Raw genomic sequence first — 19886 nt, 5'->3', positions numbered from 1 at the left:
TCCCCACCCACCCTATCACCTACTCAAAAATAATTCTCCCTTGCCCCCATTAAAACCTACTCAATCAAAAGAATGGGACCGCCCAAGAGAAATGCCAGGAAAAAACAAGCAACTGTTAAGCGTGGAGATGGCAGCTGGCCGCTCCATCCCAGTGACAGACCAGCCCCCCAAAGGGTTTCCAGGGTGGTACCCTGTCCTCCCACGGGGTGGATCCCACTCTTGAAACAAGATAAAACCCTAGAACCTAGAAAAATCTCCCATGACCTTTGAATTCCAAAGCCAGCTAACCCCACCCCAGCCCAGCCTCTCGCTGGGATGAGCCCACCCAGGCCGTCGGAGGGGAGCTGGGCCGCGGGAGCGGGCCGCTGGTCACATCCTGAAGCCAGCTAACTCCACCCCGGCCCAGCCTCTCGCTGGGATGAGCCCACCCAGGCCGTCGGAGGGGAGCTGGGCCACGGGAGCGGGCCGCTGGTCACAGCCTGAGGCCAGCTACCCCACCGCAGCCCAGCCTCTCGCTGGGATGAGCCCACCCAGGCCCGTCGGAGGGGAGCGGGCCACGGGTCACAGCCTGAGGCCAGCTAACCCCACCCCGGCCCAGCCTCTCGCTGGGACGAGCCCACCCAGGCCCGTCAGAGGGGAGCTGGGCTGCGGGAGCGGGCCGTGGGTCACAGCCTGAGGCGCTCATTGTACTCTGCCTTGGTCACCCACTCGGACTTGTACGTCGACAGATGGGCCACGACGGACGCTCCCAGCCAAACGCTAAAGTGCCTGTTGGAACCCGCAAACACGGAGGCCCTGGTGGGGGAGAAGTGGCTGGCCACCAGCTGGTAGAGACGCGTGGTGAAGCCAGGGTAGAGGGTGTTTCCCCCACAGGGCACCACGTGGGAGGTGAGCAGCGGGCACAGGCTGGGCTCGCAGGCCTCGATGGACTCCACGACGGCCTGGGGGAGGCTGGGCCCCTGCAGGTTGAACACCTGGGGGCTGAAGAACATCTCGGGGGCCAGCCGCTGCATGGCGGTCAGCTCCACGGGGGTGCCATCTGGGAGCTGGTAGCTGTTGCTCCTGTCGGCGCCGTCTGGCAGGCTCTGATAGAAGTCCAGCTCCTCCCCCAGATTCTGCGGCACGTAGCACTTATTCATCTGGGTGCTGGCCACAGTGTCCAGCTGGAAGAGGTTGTGGCGATTGTAATCTTCCTTGAAGAGGCTCTTGAAGAGATAGGCTGAGAGGTCCTGGCCCGCGAACTCCAGCGTCTTCTCCCCGGGCCACAGCGGGCGGCCGAGGTGGAAGGGCTGCACGCGGGTCAGGCCACAGCCCGAGTCCACCACCACGCCCGTCAGCAGGCCGGACGAGTACAGCGACATCTCCCGCTGGTCGGCCAGGAGGACGGACGGCACATCCAGCAACTCGAACATGATCTGCAGGAGGGGAGAAGACAGACGCTCAGCGTGCTCTCCCCAGAATGCCCTCATCCGTGTCTCCCCAGGACCATGCCAGGCAAAGCTCAAGTCGGCACAGACGCGTGTCCTCCAGGGACCGGCCGGCCCCCTGCGGCTCACACCAGGGGGGACTCGGAGGGTTCTGGGGGATCAGGAGGAGCCAGGCTGGCCCTCGGGAGCTTGCTTGGCGATGGCCTTTCAGAGGACCGTTCTAGCGGAGGGGTGGGAAGAGCCTCAGCGTGTGAACACAGGCGCTGAGGCGACTGGGCGTGTGAGCAGCGCGGCACAAGCCGGGACCAGGTCAAGGGCGGGAGGCGCGGCCTGAACTGTTTTTATTTTCTGGCCGTGCTGGGTCTCTGCGGCTGCACAGGCTCTTCTCTAGTTGCGGTGATCGGGCTGCCTGCCAGGGGCCTCACTGTGGCGGCCTCTCTGCCTGCGGACCTCGGGCTCCGCAGCTGCGGCTTGTGGGCTCAGGGGTTGCGGCTCCCAGGCCCCAGAGCTCAGGCTCAGTATTTGTGGAGCTCGGGCTTAGCTGCTCCATGGCACGTGGGACCTTCCTGGACCAGAAGTCGAACCCGCGTCTCCTGCGTTGGCAGGTGGATTCTTCAGCACTGAGCCAGCAGGGAGGCCCCTGAACCATTTTTTTTTTTTAGAAGAAAGAAGAGATGAGAGAAGAAACACGTGCTGCACACAGACGCTGCCTCCCGAGAGGTGGGGCAGCAGGAAGGGAAGGGAAGGGGGAGGGAGAACACTCAACTCCGGACACGCTGAAGCCTGCCTGTTAAGATGAACACTTTCCAAACACCAGGACAAAGCTGGAGCTCTGACCTTCGGAGCTCGGCACGTCCCCGGCTGCTTCTCCCCTGCCCGTCACCCCTCGGTCTTTACAGAGCACCCCACCCCCTCCTCCCCGCCTGCCCAGCCCTGGCTGCGTCCCCAGGGGTCTGACACCACAGACGCAGAAGGGCTCTAACAGCCCCGCTCTGGAGCCTCTGGACGCCTGGCCACCTTTGCAGGCCCACAGGCCCATCTTCTCGCCTCAGTGGGAGGGCGTTCCGTCCGTTTCTATGCTCAGACTGTTGTCCCCTTACCACCTGTTCCCCATACAGAACCCAAGGTCCTCTTTTTCAAATAAAAATCAAATGCAACCCCCTCACCCCACTTAAAGCCCCCCAGGAGCTCCATATTCACTCAGAGCAGAGGCTGGCAAACATTTCCTATAAATGGTTCAGTGTTTCAGATGTACCAAATAAAAATACAAGATGCCCAATTAAATCTGAATTTCAGATGGACAATAAATAATGCTTCACTCTATCCTAGGACTTCCCTGGGGGCTCAGACGGTAAAGTGTCTGCCTACAACACAGGAGACCTGGGTTCGATCCCTGGGTCAGGACGATCCTCTGGAGAAGGAAATGGCAGCCCACTCCAGTACTCTTGCCTGGAAAATCCCATGGATGGAGGAGCGTGGTAGGGTACAGTCCACGGGGTCGCAAAGAGTTGGACATGACTGGGCGACTTCACTTTCACTTCACTTTATATCCTATGCAATATTTGATACACAAACATTTGCTGTTGATGGGAAATTGCAACCTAGATAAAACTGTACTTTATCTAGCAGACCTACAACCTAAGCATTTTCTAGGCTTCATGAGCTGCAGTCTCTTTCCAACTACTCAGTTCTGCTGCTACAGGATGAAAGCAGCCATAGGTGATATGTAAATGAGTGGGCATGGATATGTTTCAATAAATCTTTACTTATAAAGACAGATGGTAAGCCACACTTGGCCAACTGGCTATAGTTTGCCAACCCTTGATTTAGAGTAAAATCCAACCACATCCCACAGCCTACCAGACCTATGAGATCTGGCCTGTCTCCCTGTTACCACCGTCCCTGGTTTGCTGGGCTCCAGCCTCCCAGAGAAGGCCTCCCTGATCACCATCTTCAAAGGGGCTCCCCTTCTTCCCCTCAGTCTGTTTTTACCCCATTGCATTTTGGTTTTAGAACTGATTACTACCTGGGATTTTTGTTAACTTGTTCAGTCAAGTCTTCCTGCAGAACATGAGCTCTTTGAGGACTGGAAGATGCTCTGGGAACATTTATGGAGCCCATGAGTACCCCGCGTGCCCCCCTCCCCACAGCACCCTGTTCACAGAGCACTGACCTGCCGTGCCTCCTTCTCTAGGAGCGGCTCTGTGAGCCCCCTCTCGCCTAACACGCGCGCCGGGCACACACTCGGACACAGTCAGTATTCACAGTGTGAATGCTTCAGAAGGCGGAGCTCCTGTGCCCACGCGGGTCTGAACAGTGTCAGGCCTGCTCCCTGGAGGGGCAGCCCAGAGAAGACCTTACCTCCAGGGTCTTCTGACGGTCTGTGGGCTCTTTCAGGGGGCTCTCTGTAACGATCACAGGGAAGTCCCCATGCTCCAGCCGATGCTTCTCCAGGATAAATGACCAGATGTGCTCCACACCCTCCCAGTTGATGACGCGGCCCCGTTGCACGGGATAGCTGAAGGTGTCGGGTCGGCAGATGTCGATGCCGAGACTCACACGCCGCCGGGCGTAGCTGGGGCCCGGGTTCTCCCGGCAGGGGATGTAGTTCACAACACTGGGCAAGACCAGCTGGGGCTCATTCCAGCCCGACAAGCCAGCCTTCAGAAAGGCAGAGCCATGGTCGATGATGATGGTTCTCGCAGACATGGCGGAGGTGGGGGGAGGTCTGCTCACGGGCCACCTGTGGAGGGAGAGGACAGGGGTGATTATGAACCAACTCTAGGCCGCCACTGGCTTCTTCACCCCAGTCAAACCTCAGGCTCCCCTGAATTCATGTGCTCTGCTCACCTTCCAGACCTTTGAACAAGCTGCAGCCTGCACCTGGAAGGTTCTTCCCAAACTCCCATTCTACGAAGTCCACCTAAGAGGCCCCAGCAGGACGCCCAGCTGATCCACTCACCCCACTTCCCACCAAGCTCCTCCTCCTGCACTTGGCGCTCTCGTCCACACCAAGTGGGCACTTCTGCTCCCCGAAGCCCTCTCACATTCTGCAGACTCCTGAGAAGCTGGCCACACAGGATGGACCTGGCGGACTTTGGCTGCCTGACTGAGGACACGCGGAAGACGAAGCTTCAGCTGCAGGGGCCATCGCCCTCGATAATAACAGTGAAACAACAGGAGCAGCAACAGGAATGACGACGGTGACGACGACAACCGTGGAGACCACCTCTGCAGCAGACGCCTCTCACCTATCGAGCGCTGCGAGGCTGAATTGTAGGTTGAATGAGGCGAATGTGTGTCCATCAAAAATGATCAAGTATCAACAATTTCACAGGGTTTGACCCAACAAACGGTCCCATCTCATTTTCACCACGTCTATTTGGCAAGTGCCATCCTGACACTCATTGACAGGCAGGGAAGCTGAGGCATGCAGAGGTTAAAACTACTCTCCCAGGGCCACACAACTAACAAAAGCAGAGCTGAGACTTAAACCCAAACCAAACTCCAAAGAACACTCCGAGCATCAGGCTAGGCTGATGAGAAGACGTGGGTTTCGAGTGTGTGCTGAGTATCCAACAGACTGTATGCAAGAGGCTGTGAGTGAGACAGCTAATCATGACCGTGGTCAGTTTCCTTATCTGTAAAGTGAGGGCAATAAAAAACACACCCTGAGAAGACAGGCATGGTCACCACCTGATTTTCAGACTTAACTATAAAAACTACACTAGCTAAGACCACGTGGTATTGGTAAAAGGATAATCACACAGATCTACAGGGCAGGGTAGAGAGTCCAGAAATAAATCCACACAAAAAATGTCAACTGATTTTTGACAAGGTGCAAAAACAACGACATGAGGAAAAATTACAAAAAACGGTAGGGAACAACCGCAGACCCGCATGCAAAAAACAAAAATCTTTGATCCATACCTCATACTTTGTTCAAAATTAACTCAAAATAGATCATAAACCTAAATATTGAACGTAAAATTATAAAACTTTTGAAAGAAAACATAGCAGAAAAATCACTGTGATCTCAAAGTTTTCTAAGATACAACATTAATAGCCTGATTCATAAAAGAGCAAATTGAGAGGTTGGGCTTCATCAAACTTAAGAACTTTTGCTCTTCAAAAGAAACTATTAACAGAATAAAATACAAGATACAGACTGGGAGAAAACAGTTACGAATCATATACCTGATAAAGAACTTTTATTCAAGAAATATAAAGGACTCACAAAGCCCAATAATATGAAAATAACCCAATTTCTTAAATGGGCAGAAGATTTAAACACTTCACAAAAGACAATATGGCAAATATACATATGAAAAGATGCTCAAGGTCATTAGGAAAATGAAAATTAAAAACACGGTGACTCCACTGTACACCTATAAAAATGACTAAAGTTGAAGGCTGACTATACCAAGAGCTGACAAGGAGGTGGAGGAACCAGAACCCTCATCTGCCCTGCAGGTGGGATGCAAGACTGTACTACCACCTTAGAAAACAGTTTGGCAGCTTCTCAGAAAGTTAAACACACACCTACCATATGGCCTAGTGTTTCCACTCCAAGGATTTACCCAAGGGAAACAAAAGCTTCTGTTTGTACAAAAAACACATGTACATGTTTTTAGAAGTTTCACTCATAATCACTCAGGTGTACCAACAACCTAAATATCAACGGAGAGGTACAGACAAATCTCCATTCAATGGACTAACACTCAGCAACAACAAGGAAAAACTGAAAAACACAACAACATGAATAATTCTCAAATGCATTAAGCTGAATGAAAGATGTCAGACTCAAAAGATGCATGCTGGAGGAGCTCCCATTCATACGACATTTTGGAAAAGGCAAAACTGTAAAGACAAAACAAACCAGTGGCTGTCAGCAGCCAGAGATGGAGAAGGGCTGACCTCAAGGGGCATGGAGGCCCTGGAGGGCGATGTTCTATTCTGACTGTAGTGGTGGGTACACAACTGCATGCATTTGTCAAAACTCTCACATCCTTACAGTAAAAACTAAGAAGCAAACCCAGTGGGTGTGGAGACAAATGAAAGATACATGAAATCCCCCTGCAGAAGGCAAACCGTCACACACTCAGCAGACTTGGCACCAAGGATGCACGTGGGTGTCTCGCGTGAGAGACACGCCCAGGGGCAGTCCCGCCCGAGGCCACGCTCCGAGCCATCACTCCACCAGCGGTGCGCCTGCTTCCGTTTCTGAGCAGCAGCTGCATCGACCTGTCGCTACAGAGAGTGGCAGCCACTGCCTGGCCCTGGCCAGCAGCCACCCACTGTCACCAGCCCTGGGGCCATGATTAGGCTTCCTTGAATTAGCTCTGACAACAGATGGGGGAGAGTGGAGAGAAGGAGCAAGATGGAAGCAAGGCGCGGGTCTCCTCCCTTGCCTGCTGGGACCCAGAGTGATGGGGAAATGGGCACCTGGATGATTTCCGGGAGGTAGGCTGTAGCACCGACCTCTCTGCACCTCAAGAGCGGGGCAACTGGTAACTGCTTCCTCGCCCCTGGCGCCCGCCTCGGCATTTGGAATCACAGCAGATGCGGGCAGGCTAACGTCCACTGCGATGGTGAATCGAATTGCTCACTTAGGGGCCTCCAGGTGGGTGGCCCAGCTGCCCTCACCTGGGAACTTGAGGATGGGGAGCAGGGGGCCATCCGCCCCCTGGACCATGACTGTAGGAAGAAAGTCCGGATGGCTCCAAGGAGCCCATCCCCAGAACAGAGACTGAAATGTACACGTTCAAAAGCATTTTACTGAGTTGCCTATTGTACAAAACAAACCCCTACTGAGCATTATGGATGCAAATCATTCTGAAAGGGTTCCGGCCCTCCTAGAGCTTCCGGCCCTCCTAGAGCTTACAGTCTACAGAGAAAGACTGTCAGATCATGGTGCCTTATCAAATGTGTCATGCCAGGAGGGATCAGAGCAATAAAGAAAAGGAAAATCTGGTAAAAGCAACACGGAGTGTAAGGGGCACAGAGGCCTGGCGTTATTCTAAACAGGGCCTCTTTACAGAGTGACGGCTGAGCAGAGAACTGAATTCAGTGAGAGAACGAGGCACGTGATCACCTGGGAATACTTTCCAAGCGAAGGAACAGCAAGCGCGAAGGCCCTGAGGCGAAAACTGCCTGCCGTGATCTAAGAGCAGCCCAGCGCCAGTGGGGGACACGGCGGGCAAGGGGAAGGGTGCTGAAGATCTCGGATGGGGCTTTCAGGGGGTGTCTGTATTGTGCTTCGAGCTGAGAGAAACCACTAAGGGTTTGATTTGGGGAATGAATATTATCTGACTTGAGTTATAAAAAGGACAACTGGGCTGATGTGAAGCACAGAAAATGAGGGCAAGAGGAGAAGCAGGAGGAGGAAAGATATGAAAGATGATGGTGGCCTGCACTAAGCTGGAAACTGCCGAGAAGGCGCGAAGTGGTCCGAGTCTGGGTGTATTTAAGAAAGATGGATACGACAGAATGGGAGACAAGATGAGGAATAAAGTGCAATGCCAAGATTTTTACCCCAAAAGCCAGAAGAATGATGTATGCATTCACTAAGATGAAGACTATGGAAGGAACAGGTTTGGGATAGGGAGGAAATCGGGAATTTGATTTTGGACATGATGGAAGTCTGAGATGTCTACTAGACACACATGAGGATGTCTTGAGGCAGAGTTTACAGTTGCCCGAGCTGGAGCTGTAACTGAGAATCAGTGACTGGGTGCACCCATGCTAAGTCGCTTCAGTCCTGTCTGACGCTTTGCGACCCCGTGGACCATAGCCCGCCAGGCTCCTCTGTCCATGGGATCCTCCAGGCAGGAATACTGGCCTGGGTTGACAGTTCCTCCTCCAGGGGATCTTCCGACCCAGGGATCGAATGCACCCATGTCTCTCGTGTCTCCTGCGTTGCCAGGCGGACTCATTATCACGAGCGCCCACCTGGGGAGCCCTAATGAATGGGTGGAACTGCAGATTCTGGGGATGGATGAGATCATGCAGGGACTCAGTGAAGAGGAACACTGATGTCTGAGGGGCTCTACGGTCTGGAGGCCAGGCCTTGAGAGGGACCAGTAAGGAGGATCAGAAGCAGTAGCCATAGAGGTGAGCAGGAACCCAGAGGGACTGTCTCAAAGGCCAAGCAGAAAAAATATTTCAAGAAGAGAAGAACTGCATGTGCTGAGAAATCAAGATGAAGATAAAGACCGACTGGATGAAGCAACACAGAAGCCATCAGGCAAGAGAGTTTCACTGGAAAGGCGAGGAGAAAGGTCTGAGGAGTGGGGGAGATTCCACAGAACCGAGTCTGCTCTGCAGAAACACCAGCACTCTATGAAACAAAAAGCAAGGCTGAGGGAGCGCTGAGAATTAAAGGACACGGCCACCAACACAATGTGCGTTTTCTGGTCCTGGATCACTGAGAAATGAATTCCCACAAAGCGCATCAGTAACATGTTTCTGGTACCAGTCAAGATGGAGTAAGTGCACTATACCCTCTCTACCGTGAAAGATAACTAACAAGTTTGAAAACACAAAAAGCAACTACCTGGAGACTCTGAAAAGGAAAAGGAAAACAAAACCACAGACTGAGGAGGAAAGTCAAACTTAGAGAAGCAACCCACGGAAGGGGGAGGTTGCTGCTGGTTCTGCGTCCTCTCTTCTCTCGCAGCATTGACTTGAGGCATATAAAGCATGTCCTTCGATCATAAAGGAATTAAAAGAAGTCAAAATCAGAATGATATCTGGAAAACCTCCGAATATGTGAAAATAAAGTTAAAAGGGTGCCTGGGTCAAAGAAAAAAATTATGAAATACTTAAACTGAACGAAAACTGAAGCAGAATCTAAAACCTTGGGACACACGGCTAAAACAGGGCTCGGGGGAGTTACAGCACTGCGGTTCAGTCGCTCAGTCATGTCTGACTCTCTGTGACCCCGTGGATGCAGCTCACCAGGCTTCCCTGTCCTTCACCATCTCCTGGAGTTTACTCAAACTCATGTCCATCAAGTCAGTGATGCCATCCAACCATCTCACCCTCTGTCGTACCCTTCTCCTTCTGCCCTCACTCTTTCCCAGCATCACGGTCTTTTCTAATGAGTCGGTTCTTCACAGCAGGTGGTCAGAGTACTGGAGTTTCAGGTTCAGCATCAGTCCCTCCAATAAATATTCAAGATTAGTTTCCTTTAGGATTGACTGTTTTGATCTCCCTGCAGTCCATAGGACTCTCAAGAGTCTTCTCTAGCACCATTTATAGCATTAAATGTTTATATTTTAAAAAGAAAAACATGTTTCAAATAAGCTTCCATCTTTAGAAGTTGGAAAAAGAAGAATGCATTAAATTCAAAGCAAGCAGTGGATGGAAATAAAGAACAAAATCAATAGGAAACCAATAGAGAAAAGTCAATAAAACCAGAAGCCGGTTCTTTGAAATGATTAATAAATTGATAAACCTCTAGTCATGTTGAGGAAAAAAAAGAGGTAAGACACAAAGGATTGCTATCAGGAATGAGGTGACATCACTCTGACACTACACACATGGAAAGAATAACAAGAAATGATCATGAACAATTTTGTGACTATCAATTTGACAATATAGGTGAAAAGAAGAAATTCCTTCAAAGACATAATCTATGCAAGTTCACTCAAGAAGGAACATATAACCTGAACAGCACTATGACTATTAAAGAGATTCGGCGTTTAAAACCTCCCAATGAAGAGAACTCTAGACCAAATAGCTTCACTGGTAAATGCCACCAAAAATTTAAGGGAAAAAGTTATTCTAATTGTATACAACATCTTCCAGAAAGCCGAAGATAAAGTACCATATCTCGTGAGGGCAGTGTGACCTTGGTGACCAAATCAAAGATACTCTAAAAAAAAGAAAAATACAAATCAAAGTCTCTGATGAACAAAATTCTGAATAAAAGATCAGCAAACTCAGCAATATATAAAAGGAATAATTTGTTAATTTTTGTTGTTTGGTCACTAAGTTGTGTCCATGTCCAACTCTTTGTGACTGACCCCAGGGGCTGTGGCCTGCCAGGCTCCTCTGTCCATGGTATTTCCCAGGCAAGAACACTGCAGTGGGTTGCCATTTCCTTCTCCAGGAGATCTTCCCAACACTCATCAACTAAATGGGGCTTTTCCCAGAAATGTAAAGCTGGTTTAAGATTTTTAAATTAATATAATTCAACCTATTGACAGAAGAAAGAAGAAAAACTACACGACCATCTCAGTGGATGCAAAAAACAATTGGATAAAATTCAACATAAACTTATAATAAAAACTCTCAATTACTAGGGATAAAGGAGAATTTTATTAACCTAAAAAAAGGCATCTGCAAAAAAAAAAAAAAAAAAACCTACAAATAACACACTTAAGTTTCCTCCTGAGACCAGGACTAAGACAAGGAGGTCAATTCTCAACACTCAGTTGCTGGAAGTTCTAGCCAGCACTATAAGGTGAGGAAATCATGAAATAAGAGCATATACACTGGAAAAGAATAAATAAAACTGTTCCTGTTTGCAGAAGACACAACCGTCTACAGAGAAAATCCCAAAGAACTTACAAAAAAATATCTTAGTAGTAGTAACTGGGCTTGGACAACTCCCATGAGATAAGTTCAATATTTTTAAAATCAACTGTATTTTATAAGCTAGCAATAAACAGCTGGAAATCAAAAATTTTTACAATAACATCAAAAACTATAAAATACTTTGGTATAAATCTAACAAAACATGTTATACTGAATACAATATGCTAACAACTACAAACACTGATGAAAGAAATCAAAGAAAACCTAAATAAATAAATAGATATACTGTGTTCATGGATTAGATGATTCAACATCATTAAGGTGTTAATTCTCCCTAAACTGACCTTTAGATTTAATCCCCATCAAAATCAAGCTTCCCTGGGGCTAAGATGGTACACAGTCCGCCCGCAGTGCAGGGGACAGTCCCTGGGTCAAGGAGGCCTCCTGGAGAAGGGAACGGCTGCCCACTCCAGTATTCTGGCCTGGAGAACGCCATGCACAGAGAAGCCTGGCAGGCTTCAGTCCGTGGGGTTGCAATGAGATGGACACAACTTAGCGACTTTCACTCACTCACTCAAAATCCCAGTGGGATTTTTGCTTTAGATATCAAGATGATTCTAAAATTTATATAGGAAGACAAAGAAACTACAATAGTCAAAATAATTCTGAAAAAGAAGAACAAAGTTGGAAGACTAATACAATGTGATTCCAAGACCTACTATAAACCTATAGTAATCAAGAAAGTACAGTATTGGTGAAAGGATGGGCACTCAGATCAGTGGAAAACAGCACCCAGGAACAGACTGCGACAAATATAGCCACCTGATTGTGACAAAGACGCAAGTACATTTCAGTGATGAAAGAGTCTATTCAACAAACGATGCTGGAAAAAACTGAATCCCTCTGAGAGGTTTAAAAAAAAAACCCTCAACCCATTCTTCACCTCTAATACAAACATTAAGTCAGAATGAATTATGTAAACCATAATTATAAAACAACAACAACAAAAAAAACCTGTAAGACTTACAGGAGAAAACAAAAGAGAAAATCTCTATGACTTTACCTAAGAACATCTAAGTGTTCTCAAATACAACATCAAAAGCAGAACCCATAAAAGGAAACATTTGTATCCGAGACTTAATCAGAATTAAAAACTCCTGCTTTTTGAAAGACACTATTAATGAAAATTCAAAAGACAAGTCACAGGATGGTAGAAAATACAGTTTACCCTTGAATGATACAGAACTCTGCCCTGCACAGGTCCACTCACAGGCAGGCTTTTTCAATAAACACCCACGACAAGGCTATGCTGCCCACGGCTGAATCCAAAGATGCAAAAAGGTGGGCACAGAGGACCGCCTGTAAAGCTACATTCAGAGTTTCAACTGTGTAGGGCCGGTGTCTCTGACCTCCATGTGTTCAAAGGTCAACTGTATTTGCAAGTCAAACTTCTGACATAGGACTTGTGTCCAGAATATAAAGAGCTATCAAAAAATCAATAATAAGAAAAGAAATGGAGGTGGTTCAAGATGGTAGTGTAGGAAGACCCTGAATTCACCCTCTCCCACAGGACACACCAAATCTACAGCTACATGCGGGACAATTCCCTCTGAAAACTAGCTCAACTGCTCCTCGACAACAAAGGATAAAAGAGGCAGAGACGCTGGCTGTCTCACCCAAAACCCCATCCCCGACCCAGAGACCCACAGCTGAGGGATCTCACAAGTACGGCGCTTCTCTCTGCAGAGAGAGGTCTGTATCTCACACCGGGCACCCCGACCCTGGGGCCTGCCCTGGAGACAGACGCCCCACCGCATCTGGCTTTGAATACCAACAGAACTCACATCCCAGAGGGAGTGGACACTCCACTCTTTCTTTTAACACGTTTTCCTTTTTATTTTGGGGGGTCATGCTAAGCCTGAGACATACACGTTTGCAAAAAGGATGTGTCGGGTTTCGCTGGGCCAAGAGGGCCTACGGAGACTTGTGGGGTGAGGAGGAGCCCGGTGGGGGGGCACGGCATCAGTGCCAGCTGGAGCAGCGGCCGAACTGGGAACCGAAAGAGGTCCCCCCAAAATAGAAGAGACTCCCCGTGGTTTTCCAGGACAAGGGGGTAGATGTGAGAAGTAGGACAGACACGGCAATCGTCCAGCCAGAGAATCCACTCTGGGAGGGCTCGTGGGCAGCCTGACCTGCCTCAGGACCCCAGGCAAAAGCAGTGAGCGCGTCAGCACCTGGACACACGCGAGGCACTGAGCGCTCAGCCGGGCAGCGTCTGCGGCAGGGACAGGGGCCTGCGGGGCTCTCCCGGGATGGGGGCACCAGCCAGCCTCCTGTGTGGATGCCCTCTCCACCCCGCGAGTGCCAGGCGGCAGGCCCCGCCTCCATGCTACCCGCTGCCCCTGCTAAAGCCGGCAGGCGTGCCCCAGCCTCACACTCCCCCGTGGCCCTGCTAAAGCTGGTGGGCACACGTGGCCCCCACAGGGGACACCCCCTGAGCGCCTGGCTCTGGTGTCCAAGGGGGGCTCACGTTTCCGGGCCCCGTGGACCTGAAGCAATCAAAGGCATTTCCTGGCAGGATACCACCTGCAGGGCACTGCAGAACCCTCAGACCGGACACACTCCCAGGCTTCCTGTGAAAAAGGCCTGGAGCTGCAGCCAGAGGGGCAGGCTACAGGTACACCACTCATCTACAGGCTCTGGGTCTGTTTTTAAAGAAGCAGGTTGGGAGAAGTGTGAACAAATGAATAGAAAAAGGTGTGTGCGTGTGTGCGCACACGCGTGTGCACAATGGAATAATACTCAGCCAGAAAAAAAGAATGAAAGTTTGCCATTCGTGATGATATAGATAGACCTTGAGGGTATTATGTTAAGTGAAATAAGACAGAGAAAGACAAATACTGTATGATTTCACTTATATGTGAAATATAAAAACAATGAACAAAACTCATACACAGAGAATAGGCTGGGGGCTGCCAGAGGGGAGGTCAAAATGGGTAAAGGGGTGAAGAGGCTATAAAGTGAGTGAGTCACTTTAATGATTTAATGATTTAACATCCAGCACAGTGACTGCAGCCAGCAATACTGTACTGCATATCTGAAAGTTACTAAGAATAAATCTTAAAAGTTCTCATCACAAAAAGAATTTTTTTGTGACTTTGTATGGTGACAGATGGTATCCAGACTTACTGTGGTGATCATTTTGCAATGTATACAAATACTGAATCATTATGTTGTACACCTGAAATTAATATAATATTATAAGTCAAGTATATGTCAATTTAAAATTAAAAAGATGACAGAAAATGAATATTTTAAAACTGGGCCAAAGATGTGAACATGCCATCAAAGAGGCTTTATAGATGGTGAGGGCACAAAAAGATGCTAAATATCACGATGGAAATGCTAATTAAAACCACAGTGAGATGCTACTACATACATACTAGAAAGACTAAAATAAAATTTAAGTACAATACCAACTGCTGCAAGGTTAGAGAAATTGGAACTCTCACAAGCTGCTGGTGGGAATATACAAAGGTACAATTAGCGAAAGAGCTTGGGCGTTTCTTACAAAGTTAAACACATACCACTCAAACCACCAATTCTCCTCTGAAGAGCAATAAAAGCGTAGGTTCGCATACAAGCCTTTGTGCCAGCGTAAAAATCACTTCATACCAACGCAGATCACTAAGAACTGGAACTGGTTGTTCACCAGTTCTTCAACTGGTGAATGGATAAACAAACTCTGGTACCCTCATTCCACGGTGTTGCTTCCACTCAGTAATGAAAGGAAACTGACTACCGAGGCAAACAGCACAGTGACCGACTTCCAAAATCAGCCCCCGAGTGAAGGAAGCCGGACCTATCTGCGCAATTTCCACTGACCTGCACTGTGGAAAAGACACAGCTCTGAGGACAGAGGACGGATCAGCTATTGCCAGGGGCTGGGGGCGGGGGGACGCGCAGACCACACAGGGGAGGCGGGAACAGTGCGGGGTGGGACTAGATTATATCTTGGCAGCAGCGCTGGTTACATACCTGTGGGCATTTGTCAAAATTTAGAACTACACATCAAAAAGAGTGACTCTTACTGCACATAAATTTTTAAAAAGCACATTTCAGGAACTATGGGTAAAATGTGAAAATGGGTTATATTTTCAATGTTAAATTTCCTGCCCTTGATCACTATATTGTGGTTTTGAAAGAGAATATCCTTGATTTTAAGAAGATCTGTGAAGAGGTATTTACAGGTAGAATGTCATGCAATTTACTTTCAAGTAGATCAGGGGAAAAAAGCATGTATAGATAGAAAGAGCCTCAAAGCAAAGTGGTCAAAAAAATAACTACTGAATATGGGTGAAGGGTGCATTCTGAGGTGCACGGAACTATTCTTACACCTCTAGGTAAGAACAGTTCTTAAAATTAAAAGCTTTGAGAAAAAGAAAAGATGAGAGGAAGGAAATTGGTTTATACTGGAGACAGCCGGTAGACAATTTTGATGAGTTCTACTATGAAAGGAAGCAAAGAAATACAACAGATGTGAAGAGGTATGGGACCCCAGGAGGTTTGGGTTTTTTTAAGATAAGAAACAATATGCTAAGGGCTTATGCTGATTGCAATAATCCAGTGGGGGCAGAAAGCAGAATCACAGTAGATTAGACTCTGAACTATCAAACCCGTGCCCACTTCTCCACATCGCCGGCCTCCAGCCCCACTCACCTTTCCTGTTCCTCTGTCCCTGGACCACAGCCTGTCCCCTCCTCCCGTGGGGTCCGGCGTGTGCGTCCCTTTCTGTCTGAAACACCTGTCCCAGCTCTACAGGGAACCCCCCTTCCAGGCTCAGTTCAAGGGTCACCCCACAGAGAAGGCTTCACACTCACTCTGTCCTCAACCGATTTTACACTAGCTGCTCTTATTATCTGAACAGCACTCACCCAAGTAAGCCCTCGCTCACTTTTCTGTCTAGCCATCTGGCTCCCTCTCAGGAAACAGGAATCTAGAGTCCAAGGTGGACGAGTTCTGGTCTTCTGCTTCCATGTCCCCATCACATCACTGGCATACTTTTGTTAAATCCATCTGGGCTGAATGATGCATTTCTTAGAATACACCAACTCGCTGGCAGCGCCACTGTTCCATATGGACTCCGTGCCCATGTCCCTCAAACAGCAGATCCTTCTGCAGGCTTCTGGTTCCCTGCCCGCTCAAAACCCCTTAACAGCTCCCACAGCCAATAAGGAGGCTTCCCAGGTGGTGCCAGTTGTAAAGAACCTGCCTGCCATGCAGGAGACGCAAGAGATGTGGGTTCCATCCCTGGGAAGGGCCCCTGAAGGAGGAAATGGCAATCCACTGCAATATTCTTGCCTGCGAAATCCCATGGACAGAGGAGCCTGGCAGGCTAGTCCACGGGGGGGTCGCAAAGAGATGGACACAACTGAGAGTCCAAGCAGGCCCACACACGGCCACAAGATGAAGTCTGCGCTCACCCTCATCTGCACAGGCCCCTGGTCGCGGCCCCCGGCCGGCCTCCCCGCCTCCTCTCCCCTCCACACACCTGACGCTAGAGCTGGGCTGCAGCAGACGCTGCTTTAAAAACCGGGCCCTTCCTGCACCTGTTCCGTCTGCAGCTCTCTTCCACCCCACCTCAGCGGTCTTTGAGATCCCAATCAACCCTTCACTCCCAAAGGCAACTTCACACCAGACAACTTCCATCTGGCAGCTCGTGCCTCCACGGACCATACAACGCTCGCTGAGCGCTCACCGTGCATGCGGTGCTGGCCACAGAGGAGCCCATTAACCCGCACAGCCCCAGGACGAGGGCACGGAACTCTAGTCATATCTCTGGCTTATGGATGGAGCAATCAAAGTTTAGAGAAGCGCGGAATCGGCTCCAAGACACCCTGGCTTCAGGGCAATCAGGAGTCACACCCACGCCTGTGGGTTTCCAGAGGCCCAGCTCCTAACTACCACGTGATGGACCACGTGACCTTACGTTACTCCATTCTCCAAGCCGTAGTTTTCAGATGAGAAAATCTCCCTTTCATGGATGCTCGAAGGATTAGCAATACCGTCTGAAGGAAACAGGATGCAAACCTGAACACACTGGCTTTTGCTAAACCTGTAGTGCCCCGACTGCGCCTGCTCCCGTTAACTGTCTGCCCGGGGTCTCCTCTCCCCTCCGGCCATCACCTCTCCGCTCCCCAGGGTCTGCAGTGTCTGTCCACATGGGGCCCCTGAGGGTCTGCCCATCAGGGCTCCATCCAGGGCCCCTGTGAACTGCTCTGTGGTTATAAATATTTTGCAAGGAGTTCTCCACTTGGCACTTTTATCTACTGGGTGGCCAAAAAATTTGTTCAAGTTTTTCCATAACATCCTACATAAAAAAACCAAATGAGCTTTTTGGCCGATCCACTCTCAGGGACTCTTAAACAGCTTAGAGAGGTTAGCAGAGGGTTGGTGCCAGGGGGTGGGTGCCATCATCCCGGTGTTCATTCATTTATGTACCCATAATCCATCTCCAGGACCCTCTGCTGCTAGAGAACGCGGAGTGTGCTTCCCACAACCTAGGCACCTGCCGGGCACTTCCGTCCTCATTTCGGAGCACAGCCTGTCTGTGAAGGAGGCACTATCGCTGGTCTGTTTTATGTCTCAGGCAATGGAGCCACAGAAGACCCACCCTGTTACCCACAGCTTTTGAGGAGCTGGACTAGGGTCAGAACCCACAGTCTCTGGCTCCCGAGTCCAGGCCTCTCACCAGGCAGCCACCTTGCTTCTCATCCCACAGCTGCTGGGTTCAGCACAGCACGAAGACGTCCACATCCCCCCACCGTGAACGTGCTGGGATACGGGGCAAAGGGCAACGAGGGTTCCTAATCACCTGGCCATGCGTTAGGGAGAGCTACCTGGATTCTCCAGGGGAACCACACGACCTTTTAGAGGAAGGAAGACGGAGGCAGAGAAGGGTGTGAAGACACAACAGTGCTGCTGGCTCTGAAGACAGAGGAGGGGCCACAAGCCAAGGAATGCAGGCAGCCTCCGGAAACCAAAACAGGCAAAGAATCGGACCCTTCTCCAGAGCCTCCCAAGGAACACAGCCCTGATTTCAGCCCAGTGAGACCCATTCTGCTCTCTGACCTCCAAACAACAAGGCACTAAACCTGCAATTTTAAGCATGAAGCCTGTGGTCTCTTGCTATAGCAGAAGCCATGGGAAACTCAAACAGATGCCGAAGCAGCTCACAGCCCTTTCCTGCTCAAAGCTGGCCAGGCCATCACAGCCAGTGGCAGGGTCCGAAGGCAGAGCCCACCCCAGCACCCTCCCCTGGCCCCCATGGGGGGATCCATCCAAGGCTCCCTCAGGCTTTGTCTGCCTACCAGGGAAACCAGACATTTTATCTCGGAACCAGACATGGCCCAGCTTCCCTGCAAACCAGGAACCAAGCTGGGAGCACAGAAGCCAGGGTCCCTACACAACAGGCCGAGGACATGGGCTCACAAGTCCCCTCCCTGGAGGCGAGGTGCTGGCAGGCCCCACCTGCCAGAGGCAGAAGGGCTGAAACTCATTACAAGAAGCCTAAGGACAAAGCTGAAGTGGAGAGACTTCCCTGGTGGTCCAGCGGTTAAGAACTCACCTGCCAATGCCAAGGACAGGGGTTCGGTCCGTGGTCTGGGACGACTCCACGTGCCCCAGGGCAACTAAGGCTGCATGCCCCCAACACTGAAGCCCGCGTGCCTAGAGCCTGCACTCCGCAACAAGAGAAGCCACTGCAGTGAGGAGTCTGCCCGCAACTGGAGAAAGCCCGCATGCAGCAATGAAGACCCAGTGCAGGCAAAAATACACAAATAAAATTTTTTATAAAGGTGGTATTGATCCTTCCAAGGAGCATGTGGGTCCAAAGTGAAAGTGAAGCTGCTCAGTTGTGTCCGACTCTTTGCAACCCCATGGACTGTAGCCTACCAGGCTCCTCCGTCCATAGGATTTTCCAGGCCAGGGTACTGGAGCGGGTTGTCATTTCCTTCTCCAGGGGATCTTCCCAACCCAGGGATCACACCCGGGTCTTCTACGTTGCAGAGGCTTTACCGTCTGAGCCTTTACTGTGCAAAGGGTTGGGGGCACAGGACACAGCAGAGAGAGACAGAAAGAGATACCAAATCTGCATGAGGGGAGGACAGGGTTTTAATTACTCCTTTTCTTAACCTCATTGTGCCTTGAGGTATTTTAACATTACTCTCCCTGGCAGGAAGGATTGATTGATTGTCTCTTGGCATTCAGAAACCCTGATTAATGTAAAACTAACCAGTCGTTCTGAACTCTGGGGAATTAATCACTTAAATGTGGGAATTACTCAATAAACCGTTCAAACATGCAATAAACCAAGCCATTAAAAATTAATCGCTCGACATCCCGGCCGTGTAAACAGGGCTAATAAGATCCTGGCAGCTTAGAGTGAGGAGGAAAAGGAAGCAGCCGGGGGAGCAATGACTTTAACCAGCCACCCCCAAGAACCAGAGTGGACACACCGATGCCCCAGCCACATAGCTCAGATCACTGGGTCAGGGGACACCTGCTTCCTGGGCCCTCCCGCCCTGGCCCTAGGACAAGGGCAGGCAGATGAGAGAGAGAAAGGAAGCGCTCCCGGGCTGTTAGGAGGATGTGGTGGGTTTAGAGCTACCACCTGTGCAAATACTTGCTGAGCACCTTCTGTGTGCCAGGCCTGTGCTGGGATCTGTAGATACGAGCAGAGCTCGCTCTATTGCATTTTGCAGATACTTCCTTTTTACAGATTGAAGGTCTGTGGCAATCCTGTTTTGAACAAGTCTATGGGTATAATTTTGCCAAGAGCATTTGCTCACTTCATGTCTCCATGTCATATTTTGATAATTATTATAATATTTCAAATGTTTTCATTATTGTTGTATT

General features: G+C 49.9%; 1 protein-coding gene across 1 annotated transcript; it reads right to left on the bottom strand.

The window, feature by feature from the left end:
* Window positions 1-665: 665 nt before the first annotated feature.
* ACTL8 (actin like 8) lies at window positions 666-4136 on the bottom strand. Its single transcript, XM_061147812.1, has 2 exons — window positions 3789-4136; window positions 666-1415 (listed from the first exon to the last, which is right to left on the bottom strand). Exons 1-2 carry the CDS (start codon window positions 4134-4136, stop codon window positions 666-668), a joined length of 1098 nt encoding a protein of 365 aa, XP_061003795.1.
* Between the last annotated feature and the right edge of the window lie 15750 nt (window positions 4137-19886).

This window comes from Dama dama, chromosome 8 (assembly GCF_033118175.1).
Source record: "Dama dama isolate Ldn47 chromosome 8, ASM3311817v1, whole genome shotgun sequence".
Lineage (NCBI taxonomy): Eukaryota > Metazoa > Chordata > Mammalia > Artiodactyla > Cervidae > Dama > Dama dama.
This window is presented reverse-complemented; position numbering and strand designations above follow the sequence as displayed.

Bases quoted from the DNA above. Each gene is read 5' to 3' on its own strand.
- ACTL8 (XM_061147812.1), bottom strand. From the start codon at position 4,136: ATGTCTGCGAGAACCATCATCATCGACCATGGCTCTGCCTTTCTGAAG. The intron at 1,416-3,788 runs GTAAGGTCTTCT...CCCCTCCTGCAG, and splicing joins ACCGTCAGAAGACCCTGGAG to ATCATGTTCGAGTTGCTGGA.